The sequence below is a fragment of the Eleutherodactylus coqui genome, chromosome 1, assembly GCF_035609145.1.
Source record: "Eleutherodactylus coqui strain aEleCoq1 chromosome 1, aEleCoq1.hap1, whole genome shotgun sequence".
Taxonomy (NCBI): Eukaryota; Metazoa; Chordata; class Amphibia; order Anura; family Eleutherodactylidae; genus Eleutherodactylus; species Eleutherodactylus coqui.
This window is the reverse complement of record NC_089837.1, coordinates 227,081,439-227,093,942: the sequence shown is the minus strand read 5'-3', so window position 1 is coordinate 227,093,942 and position 12,504 is coordinate 227,081,439. Positions and strand designations below refer to the sequence as shown.

At 42.5% G+C, this 12,504-nt stretch overlaps 1 protein-coding gene across 1 annotated transcript in view; it reads right to left on the bottom strand.

Moving 5' to 3' along the window:
• MAP3K5 (mitogen-activated protein kinase kinase kinase 5) overlaps window positions 1-12,504 on the bottom strand; it is a 143,652-nt gene that overhangs the window by 90,389 nt on the left and 40,759 nt on the right. The window contains exon 3 of the mRNA XM_066606130.1: window positions 12,074-12,097. Coding sequence (XP_066462227.1) covers window positions 12,074-12,097 — 24 coding nt within the window. The remainder of the gene's footprint in view (window positions 1-12,073; window positions 12,098-12,504) is intronic.

The window sequence follows — 12,504 nt, the reverse complement described above, 5'->3', positions numbered from 1 at the left end:
TATAGTCTGATAGCGGAAGTTGGGTTTATTCACAGTATAGCTATAGAATGGTCTTTCCTTACCAATACCCTGCGATGTATGGAATAAAATATTAAGCAAACATGGGTGCAAAAAAATCTCTCTATGTCCAATGGTTGCCATCCATCACCACAGGCTCCCATGCTAACAACCATACATGTTTAATGTAGGTTCCTTTTTTACTGGGTGGCATGAAATTGTATTGAATTAGTAACATGATATGAACAGGAGCTCCATCTGAAGGAGACCGAAGACCCAGCAAAGGAAAGGGGCTTCAATAATAAGACAACAGCACATCTTGAAAAAAGGATAATTTCAGTGAGGGCCATTGTCCACGGAGAAAATAGATTTATTAAATCTGCGTGGGTCTCCTACATGCGTGATCTGCATATAAAATTGCTCATAGGATATCATTGGCCACCCATGGTTAATTAAATAGCCGCAGATGGCATTTTAAGCAATTTGCAGATGGCCCGCACGAGAATTAAAACACAGCATGCTGCATTTTAGCGTGGATGGACTCAATTGTCCTCTCTCTCAATTGATCTCCCGCATGCAAGTCAATTAAAAGTGCATCCGCTGCGTAAATCTGCAGCAGAAATCCACGCAGGCCATATTTTTCATGTGGACATGAGGCCTAAAGCTGGCCATATGCAGTAGTGTTCCAAGTGGATCCGGTTCATTATCTAATGTGTACGGTGACCTCCCGATAGCAGATGTCGGGAGAGATAAATAGTGAGTAATTAGAGTTCAACAGAGGTGTCTTTCTCCATGCACATTCGAAGATATAGCTGTCGACCAGATGATCGATTGGCAAGCGTTTCCCATTGTTTTCAACACGCACTAATGTGGACATCGCACAGCACGCAATGTGTTTTATTGTCCCATTGAAAGCAATAGATGATGCCTTCTACAGAATGTGAAAAGATTGGACATGCCACGATTTTTTTCCCCAGACACTGCGGATCGGTAAAACAGCTCTCATGTTTAGGACTCTATTCAAAAGTATGTGGTTCATATTTACAGAGGTTTTGTGAGCCTCACCAAACTAGAGCGAGGTGCTTGGCTGTGTGAAACCAGCCTAAGGATAGTTCCCTTCTGATGTCACTGATAGTATGATAGACAGAATCTTGTCTTCCTATAGAATAGGTAAATGTGTCAGTACAAGATTGACAATGCCATGATAATCTATGCTAAGAGGAATAGAAAAAATAATCATCCCATTCACATTTTCACTCGTTGAGAACAAGTATTCCTCCCTTGTTATAGATCCTGCTATATTCCTTCTTGCTGTGTAACTACAATAACCCGCTGAGTTTGTTAATGATATCTAGACATTCCTGACCATAAGCATTCTCAGTAGAACAACATCTTCGTGCCATAATTCCTCAATAGGCAAATTCCTAGTAATGTGGGAAGGGCGACAACTATCTGATTATAAGGAACTACCACTGACTGGATTACGATATAAGCTGGGGACGAATCCTTCCTGAAATATGATCTACCAAAAAGACATCCAAAAACGTAGTGATGTCCTTGTGCTGTTCTAGCGTAAAAGTCGAATTAAGGGCCCTTTTACATGGCAAGAGAAATAGTTTGAGTAAACGAATGAGTAAACGATACGTTTGCTTTCAAATGATGACTGTTTACACATCTAGGATCATTGTTTAGGTTTCTCACCATTTCTCTGTCATGTATGTATTTGGATTAATTGCTCAGCTGGGCGTGGAAATGTGAAAATGAAGCCGTAAGTACATGCACACATATGTATGTGATTAGCTTTTAGAAGAAGAAAAGCTGGTTTTAACATGGCCACAAAGTGCTCTGCTATTGGCTGTTAATTGCGTAAATAAGTCATGACATACGCTACGGGAGCAACATAAAAGCCTTGAGGTATCACTCGCTATTCCGATCACCTGCAAAGTGCCACGAGACTGCTGCCTGCAAGATACTTTTTTTTTTCCACTTCGAGGAATAAGTTAGTGCAAAAATCAATATTTGCTATACAATATGCTTTTGGTGTCCAAATCTTAAGGCCCAGTTGGACAATGCTTATTGCTCAAATTTCGCTCAAAAGCCATCTTTTGAGTAATAATCGTTGTCTGTAACTGCACTTACATCGTGCAGTTTTCGTTATCCTGTTGGTCATAGTCGTCTTTTAGCGTGCTGAAAGACGACGATGAGGCTTATCAGGGATTCACAGCGGGATACAGCTGATACTATTGTTTCAGCTGTATCCCGCTCCCTAATGACAGGCAGGGTATGAGGAACAGAGCGGTCCAGCGTATAACAGCCAGGAGCTGCGTGCAGAAAATATCTGGATGCAGAAGACAAGCGGGGACACCCCGCTTGTCTTCTGCATCCTGTGCACGGAGTGCCCGGCTGTTATTCAGCAAAGCGCTCCGTGCAGAAAACAGCTGGATGCAGAAGGCAAGCGGGGACACCCCGCTTGTTTTCTGGATCCTCCACTGGCAGTGCAAGGCGATCGCTCATCTTGAGCGATCATCTTGCGCTGTAAATAACACAAGGATTATCGCTTGAGCGACATCTTTTGAGCGATAATCGTTGTGTCTAAATGGGCCTTTAGTTAGAGGTAAACTGAGCTCAGGAGATTAACTTTCACCACAACAACACTTCGCGTGATCAAAGTAATCTGTTTATTGATTGACAGGCAGCAGCTTTTATATGGCACATAATCTAATTACAATAAATCAAATCTTCTTTATTAACTTCTTGGAACACAAGAGTACAGTAAATCTAAACTATAAGTTGTTTAGAGAGAACGTTTGGGAACATATGTGAACAGTTAGGAACACGTCAGTTTGACACATAGGCCAGTCTAAATGCCACATAGCTATTATCTTGGAGCTCTAGCCTTAGGCCAGCTTTCCACGGGCAATGCGGTATCCCGCGTCAAAGCGCCCCCGCCCGGGAGCAGGAGCCTCTAATAGATAGGCTGACCGCGAAGAATCGGGGCAATTCGCAGCATGCTGCGAATTGCCCGCCACGAGCGGAGAATCACAATGATTCCCTGCTCGTGGACAGGCGCCGGCGCTTTTTATAGTCATTCACTGGAGGCTTATTGAACAACCATTTATTATCCATAAAACCTCAAGAAAGAGGACAAATGAATATAAAGAAAAGAGGCACAGAAGATGGCTACTTGCTTATAAAATGACGCATAGGATAGAACATGGAGTCATATTAATTTCACTAACACTTCAATCTCTGCACAACGAGGAGTACTACATTAGATCACCTGGAAGTATTACCCACTTCAAGGGAATATTCTGAAGAGTGAACAGTTTAAACCATAAAAAGATGAATGTTCTCACTTGTACGTTCCATTACTCTATCCATTTATAGCCTCCAGTACTATTACCTCCTCATTGTGGCAAATACACATGTTGAAGTATCCTTCGAAGTAGCAAGCAAAAATGTCTCACAGGTACCATTGACATGTCTGTTTGCCACTATGGAAGGTACTCCATTTGGTAGTTTTAGTCCTTGGTACTCCCAATTTTATTAATTAAAAAAAAGCAAAGAACGCCTGCTCCTTGGCATTTCTATGGGATGCCACATGCACAGAGCGACTATGAACTTAAAAGCTTGCTATATTTCACAAATATTCCTTCAAGAAGGCAGAACTTCCAGGTGACTGAATGAAGTATTTACATACCCAAGTATTCCTTGAAGTAGTGAGCAAAAATGTCCCACCAGTTGGAAGTGGCACATGGCTCTCCCATTTGCCTTTACGAACGCCTTGATAAAGCGATATGGTCTGCCACCTGCAATACTTTTTGATCACTATTTCAAGTGGTACTGCGGCATGTTTATTACCTGCAACGGGAAGGTAAAGTAATAGTATACAGGACGCTACTGGATGTTCCATGGGGATTGAGTAATGGAACATACAAATAAGCAAACTCACATTGATAGTCAGAAGCATTCATTCTTGTTAATATTCCGTCAAAGAAATGGCCAGTACTTACAGGTGAATGAATGACGTAATACTTGTGAGAGCAGTATCCTCTAAAGCAGTGTTCCCCAACTCCAGTCCTCAGGGACCGCCAACAGGTCATGTTTTCAGGATTTCCTCAGTGTTGCACAGGTGATGTAATTATTGCCGGAGCCTCAGACATTGCCACAGCTGTTCTTGCCATAGGATATCCTGAAAACATGACCTGTTGGTGGTCCCTGAGGACTGGAGTTGGGGACCGCTGCTCTAAAGTAGCGAAAAGAAGCCGTAACGTAACCTGCACTCTATAGGCCATCGTAACTGCGAACAATCCCTTGAGGCATTTACGTAGTTCCTATGCCGTACGTCATGACGTACTTTCAATCGTTTGATGCTTTAACAGTCAATAGCAGAGCACTTTGTGGGTGTGTTAAAAACCCACTTTTGTTCTGCTGGCAGCCTATCGCACAGCATATTGTGGCGCACAAAATTACATTAAAGACACTAAGGCCTCCTTCCCACGAGCGTGACGGGCTCCGCCGCGTAATATTACGCTGTGAAGCCCGTCACGGCGCCCCCCAGAGCCCCTATACTTACCTGCGGGAGATAGCGTGAAATCGCTTCCCCGCCCACCGCCGCCGCGTCACCGCCCACCGCCGCCGCGTCACTGGCCGTGTCACGTGACGCGGCCGGCCGCGTCATACGGCGTCATATGACGCGCGGCGGTGGGCGGGAAAGCGTTTTTTCACGCTATCTCCCGCTGGTTACAGCGTGAACGGACGGCTTCCATTGACTGCAATGGAAGCCGTCAGTGCGTACAGCCCGTCCTCACCCGCAGAAAATAGAGCATGCTGCGGGTGAGGACGGGAGAAATCGCGGTGCGTAATTCTGCGGTGGAATTACGCATCGTGAGCATTGTGCTATTAGGTTCAATAGAACCTAATAGCAGGGGGCAACGCAGCGGATTTTCACCGCGAATTACGCGGCGGAAATCCGTTCGTGGGAAGGAGGCCTAAAGAATAGCCTAAAATTATAGATGAGTTAACTTGGTCTTCTAATAATAGTTAGTTTACCTTCAATGCAGTACTTTGTATTCCACATAACAAGTCAGTGGTTGCTTTATCAGATCATTTATCAAGATTTGGTTAATATTTCCCTGAATTGAAGGAGTTTATTTTAATAGTTAGTGAATTTTGGTTGTGTAATAATTATTTTTCTTTTAATGAGAATTTTTACTTCCAGATTTGGGGTTGTTCAATGGGGACAACATACTCGCTGTAACAGGCAAACCTTTAATGTGGTGGGTTGGAAAGAGTGCCATCTATTTGCACTCAGTAATCCTTTCTACAATATCATGTGGTATGGTTTGCTATTATCGATATCTCCTCCTCCTTATTTAGTAAGAAAACGCTGATTCTAGTGTGAATGTCGACAGAGTTGCAACTATCAGTATTTTAGTATTTGAATTCTAACAAGCTTGTAGGGACCTTTGCTGTGCAAATACTCAGAAAAATGTTTTATTTTTTTGGCACTACCAAAATGCAAAATACGGAGATGTAAATGATCTGCTGCAGATGCATGGCAAAAACCGCTGCGCATATTCTGCAGCAAAAAACCTGCAAACAAGATGTTCTAACAATAAATTTTTCCAGTGTCAACCAATAATGCCTGGATGGACTCCTGCCTGTAGTAAAAATGACAGATGACTGTATGAATTCCACAGAATATGAACGTAACTTTCTATAGCTGCTGGTATCACTTAACAGTACAGTTAATTCTACTGCTACAGTCAAGTATTACCACTGATCCCAATGTTAGGACTTCTCTATAACTGCATTAAATCCCTCTTCTGTCTTTTTCGTATGATCAGAAGACTGCTCTGTCTTTGTTGAAGAGATTTTAGTCCTCTCTTGAGGACAATCTGAAAAATGATCCATAGTCGGAGTTGTAGAATTTAATAAATAGAAATGCAGGTTTGGTATATTTCTTCTAGTGGTGCTATCAACATTGCGCAGTTCTCAAGAGGCACATATGTTCTCATCTTCTAAATCATTAACCCTTTCCAATCCACGGTCTGAAGTCTTCAGACATTCTGATTGAAGGCCGTACAGCTCTGATGTCGGAAGACGTCCGACAGGGTATTCTTACTGTATATTACTGGCTGCTCTGTTGTCGGGGGCCTCTCCAGCATGTCCCATACCGCAGTACTGGCTCTAGCGAGCAGATAGTGCCATTGTAGAATGGCAGAAAGAGAAAACCCCCTAGGAAACCCTAAACCCAAAATTGGATTGCAAAGGGTTAAGTGTTATATAATTTACATGATCTCAAAGGCATAACAGTATCAAAAAAGGTCCCTTGATTGTTGAAAGAAATTTATTTAAGTCCTTAATCATTTCCATTTGTGGTGGGTTCAAAATTCATGCCCCTTTCAAGAAGTTTCACATGGAGCAGAAAGGTTAATAAACTGCAAAAACCTGTTAGATCCAGTTCTTACTTGCGTCTTCTGTAGTTTATGCTTCTTCCCACAACTATGTTGCTTCCTCCTCAGTTTTTGGAATGAGAAACATATTTTGCTTCCTGACGGGTACACAGGAAGTAAAGGTACCTTTAGGCTGGGCTCACACGGATGGTCCAGAACCCAACTGGCGACCCTGCGTATCAGATTCCACTGTATTACGTATGACCCCAGTGGCTCACTGTCGGTCACGCGCAGTACACTTTTTTTCTTTTCCCCAATTGTTTGTATTTGCCACGCAGTCGCTAAGCAATGGCACGGGTACCCGTAGGCCCATACACAATGTTAATTGCGTATGGGCTGCAGGTCGCACAGCCTGCATTGACTTCAATAGAGGCCATCCGTGTGAAGTTCACAGCAAATATCTCCCTTACCCCCTACATCCAATCTCTTTCCCCAGAACATGCCACCTACACCTCAAAAACATTGCAAGAAGTCACCCTTTTCTCACCATGGACACCCTAAAAATGCTCACTGTTGCCCTCATTCACTCTCAGCTCGATTATTGCAACTCATTGCTGATCGGCCTCCCCTGTGCCAGACTCTACCCTCCAATCCATCCTGAATGCTCCAGCCAGGCTCAGCTTCCTGTCCAGCCACTACTCAGAAGCCTCTGCCCTGTGCCAATCACTACACTAGCTGCCCGTCATGTACAAAATTCTATTCGAACTCACTACTCTCATACACAAAGCTGTCCATAGCACCGGACCACCCTACATTACTTCCCTCATCTCAATTTCACTCCACTAACAAAAACAGATTAAACGCTCCTTTAATTCGAACCTCTTATTTCTGCCTCCAAGACTTCATCAGAGCAGCATCAGTCTGGAATACACTACCAAAACTATCCGGGCAATCCCTGACTAACACAACTTTAGGTGTGTCCTAAAAACGCACCTCTTCAGGGAGGCATACCATATACCCTAAACCAAACCCCTCTGTATTCCGCCTGATAACATGCTCCCTGTGCAACCAACTGCAATCCCTGCTAGCCGCAATCAACCACCCCCTGTAGTCATTCTGATTGGGCCACTATACGGCACAATTTGACCATTATCTATGTGTATAGCATCCCACACTCTCCACCTCACCATACCGTGCACATCTCCAGCCCTTTTACATTCTGTATCACCCCATTGTCTGTAGTACGTAAGGACGCGCACCCATACTGTTTCCATCAACTGATTACTTTAAGTAACCGTTTTTGTTTGCTTCCCTCTGCTTTGTAAGAACTGCGGAATATGTTAGCGCTGTATAAAGATTATTATTAAATAGCGCATGCTGTGATTTGTCTTCCACTTGCGGAATACGCGATTTGTATCTGGGAGTGTGAAGGAAAAAAAAAAACGAGAAAGTTCACGCCTTTCAATGCCTGTGTTTTGCCATGGATCCTCTTTACAGATGGCTATCACGGATTCTGCAGCTGGAATCCGTCCATGTGAGAGCCTTCTTACATGAGGCGAACACCACCCAAATTTTCATTGGAAACAGCGAATTCAGGTGACAGTTGTCATGTGTACCAGCGGACACGGCAGGACACTGAGTGACAACTTCATTTGTTGGAGTCATTTAGCTTTTAGCTCAGCTAATAACCAAACAACTGTCTGGCATTGTAAACTGGAATAGTGCAATCTCTCTTAGCAACTGCCTGTTTACTGTGAATGAAGGCGGGCAGGTAGGAATGATTCCCAGCTGCTCTGCCGCCATTCACAGAATGACTATCACTCCTTTGTAAAAACCACAGGAGCTATAGTTGCTGGGATGGCTGTTGGGCTCTAATGTGCCCGACATTTGTCCTGTGCTTGGTAAATCTTTTCTCAGATTACATGGTCTATTTAAATATTCATGATCTGATGTCTCATAATCTGCATCTGAACTATCACAAGCAGCAAAAAAACTAATGTGGTAAATAGATTTCTCTTTGGCATCACAGGTTTTTAAATCCTCATTCTTTAAAGGTGGCTCTTAAAGCATCACACTTGGACTGACATTACATAGTAACATGGTATGCTAGTTGATCCAGAAGATGAAGAAGAAAACCCCCCAATGACGCAGAAGCCAATTTCACCCATTTTTTGGGGGGAAATTCCTTCCTGACTCTATAATGGCAGTCAGAATAATCCCTGGATCAACGTTTGAAAGTTCCTACCCGACTTCAAGACCAGGAACAACATCCCTGCTGGTTATTTAAGGCTTATATTCTATAATATCATAGTATTCTAAAAAGACATCTAGTCCCCTCTTAAACTTATCGATTTTGCCATCTCCACATCCTCAGGCAGAGAGTTCCACAGTCTCATTGCTCTAACAGTAAAGAACCCCCCTTTCTGTGTTGGTGATGAAACCTTCTTTCCTCTAGACAGAGTATGCCCTCTTGTTACCATCGCAGTCCTGGATATAAACAGATCGTGGGAGAGATCCTTGTATTGTCCCCTCATGTATTTATACATAGTTATTTGGTCGCCCCTTAACCCTTTCCAGTCCAATGTCGGGCCTGCCCCGACATCATTTTCCTCCACAGCTCCGATGTCGGGGCAGGCCCGACACTGCAGTGCAGGAGTGGATCTTCACCCGATCGTCAGGCACATCGGGTGCAGATGCACTCCTTTACTGGTCGTCATCGAGGACCCCCGAGGAGAAGGCAGAAAGGGTTTTTAACCCTTTCTGCCCACTTCTTTATACATTACATAGCGCTCAATTAGCGCTATGCAATGCATAGATTCCGGCCGGCGATCATGTGACCGCCGGTGTTACCTGACCCCCGGCGGTCACATGAACGCCGAGCTGGGAGCCTGCACCGTGCAAGGACCTGCTTACCTGACCGGCGTCTTGTGCATTCTCCTTCTGTCTCCCGACCCGGCGATCATGTGACCGCCAGGTGTCACCTGACCCCAGCGGTCACATGATCGCCGAGCCGGGAGGCAGAAGGAGAATGCGGAAGACGCCGGTCAGGTAAGCAGGTCCCTCCCTGCACCCTCCTGAACTCTGTCAGATCAGGAGGGTGCAGGGAAAATGTATTTTTTCTCACTCATTCTCCCAGCTCCAATTTATTTGGAGCTGCGGAGAATGGGTGAGAAAAAATAAATGGATTGGAAAGGGTTAACAGTCATTTCCCAATTTTGGGTATTCCAGTCCTCTCATTCCGTCTATTAATTGAGTTGCCCTTCTTTGAACCCCGTCAAGCATGGCAATATCCTTCCTGAGTACTGGTATTTAGAACTGTACACAGTATTTCATGTGAGGCCTGACAAGTGCCTTATATAGTAGAAGAATAATGTTCTCGTCCTTCACCCCTATACCTCTTGTAATGCATCCCAAGACTTTATTTTGTCTTTGTAGCAGCTGACTGGCATGGATTGCTTCAGTTAAGTCTACAGTCAACTAGTACCCCCAGGTCTTTTTCCATATCGCTTTACCCTAGCAGTTCCCATTTAGTGTGTATTGGTGACAAATGCAGCACGGTGGCAAATGCTTTAGAGAAATCCAGATATATGAGATCAATAGACTCTCCAAGGTCCAGCCTAGAACTTACTGCATTGTAAATACTGATCAAATTGGTCTGACATGATCGACCCCTTATGAACCCATGCTGATGAGGAGTTATACCGTTGTTTTCCTTGAGGTATTCCTATATGGCATCTCTCAGAAACCCCTCGAATATTTTTCCAATTATTGGAGAGACTAGTTACCAGGCTCTCTTTTAGACCCCTTTTCGTATTATTGGAACCACATTAACGATACGCCAATCCAGTGGTACAATCCCAATGTCAATATAAATATAAGAGAGAGAGGTCTATCTATCACGTCACTTAGTTCCCTTAGAACCCTAGGGTGTATTCCATCTGGGCATGGCGATTTGTTAATTTTAACAGACTCTGCACTTCCTCATGCGTTAGGCAGTTGATATTTACCAGGAGGAGGAAGGGGGGTGCGTTTTATTCCCCTGCATCTCCAGTGACATTTCGTTTTCCTTCGTGAATGCACTTGAAAAAACAAAAAAAAAAAAAAAACTATTGAATAGATTTTTCCATGGTTTCTCCTGCATTATTTGTTAAAAGGGCCAGTGCTTTTAGTGCAAATCCTTTTACATTTTATATAATTGAAAAATAGTTTGGGGTTATTTTGCTCTTTGGCATTGCCACATGAAATGGTTATTATAATCTCTTAGGTCATGATTAAATTTGGATTGCTTGACATTATGGATTCTTCAATTTTAAAATTTTCTTGTACATTGACTGTAACTAGAATGTTTCTTTACTGAATCTTGCAAACTACTAATATTAGCTTCTATCTCCAACAAATTGTTCTATTCGAATTTGACTAGGAGTTCCATAAGTCGGAAAGAAAGCTTAGTCGAGAATTTCATTCCACACTGTGGCAAACTGATTATCACATGTAGTCATAGGTATTTTTTTAATCCGTAAACCTCTATGAATCATATTTTTATCCAAATATTGTCTCAAGGTGGTAGCGTCCTACTAAACTTTTAAACACTGGGACATTTCTTTCTCCAAGACTCATAACAGATGTTTCAACATGCTCAAAGAATTGTCACTTTGATTCCCATTACTGGCTAACCGTTAAATAACTTAATTCAATTAGTCTGTATTAGTCATACGTTGTAATGGGTTAAACTTGTCCGTATTGCTTTGTTGCACAGGATTACTCAAATGAAAACAGAATTTAGATAAAACCGAAAAGTACACACAGTGTCTCTGGGATAAAATTATTGTAATAATACTTTTATGATACTACAAATATTCAAATATCTTGTAAGACAATTGGTATACAACAAATAAAAAAGGAAAAGATACATATAGTCCAATGCCTATATCTGACTACATTAGAGAATATGTGTTTGTGCTCAGACATGCAATGGATCATGTCACAGGTGGAGAAAAGGTGCAAATGATGGTATCCAGCACCAGAAAAAAAATATAGGATTAAAACTCAAATTAATACACATTTAAAGTCATGATGCAGATAGGAAAAGGTAGCAGCATACAATGCAATGACGGCAGGCGTTTAAATAATATTCATCTTTGCATCATGATTTTTAACATTATAGAGTTTTGAACTTCATTTTTTCTGGTGCTGGGTACCTTACTCTGCAACTTTTTCTTGTATTGATATTCAATATGTCTATGTGGTTATGTTTTCATAATTTTAAAAAGTTTCAAGCTTTTCCTAAATAAATTTGTAATAGATATGTACTATGAAAGTTAACTAGGGAAAACCCCTTTCATCACCTTTGAGCCCCATGAACTACATTATGGGGATGAAAGATGGGGTGGGGGCAGAGAGTTTGGCGAGCAGTGTTTCAAACTCACCAGGTGCCCCGTTGCAGCACCTTGGACTCATGAAGTTGCCAGACGCCAGCAGCTTGACTTTCTGTACATCTCTATGCATCTCCAAATCATCTCTATGGGGGAGGTGTGTGCACAGAAATAGTCAAGCTGCTGACGTGCGCCAACTTCACGGGGATGCATTGCTGGACAGACACCCAGTGAGTAAGAAGCACAGCTCAAAGGTATTGAAATCGCCATCTATACGTAAAAGACATACCGTACAATAATACTCACATTATTCTTTTGACAAATAATTTCCTAAACAGAAGAAAAAGAACACAATTAAAGTAAGTACTGTTAGTAAATGAAGATAAAAAGCAAATTGCTGCTATTCGTTAAATAAAACAAATCACTATAACCTTTAGTAAAGCAAGTAATCGCAATATTTTACAAAACTAAATTAAAAGTAAAAAACACAAAACAAAAAAAACCAACAATGTTGGATATCACTTGGAAGAGACCACCACGGCCATACTATTGAAGGTGTATCCATCATCAGACTTTTATGGCATATTCACAGCACTTGGGGGCCACACCTACCTTTTATGGGATTCCTACCACCTCTAACCCAGCTGTATAAATTGGCGGGGATTATGGAAACAGCTGAGCAGGCTTTACTGTGCTCTTTCTTTAACTTGTATGGATGTGAGTGGGAGTTATGTAAA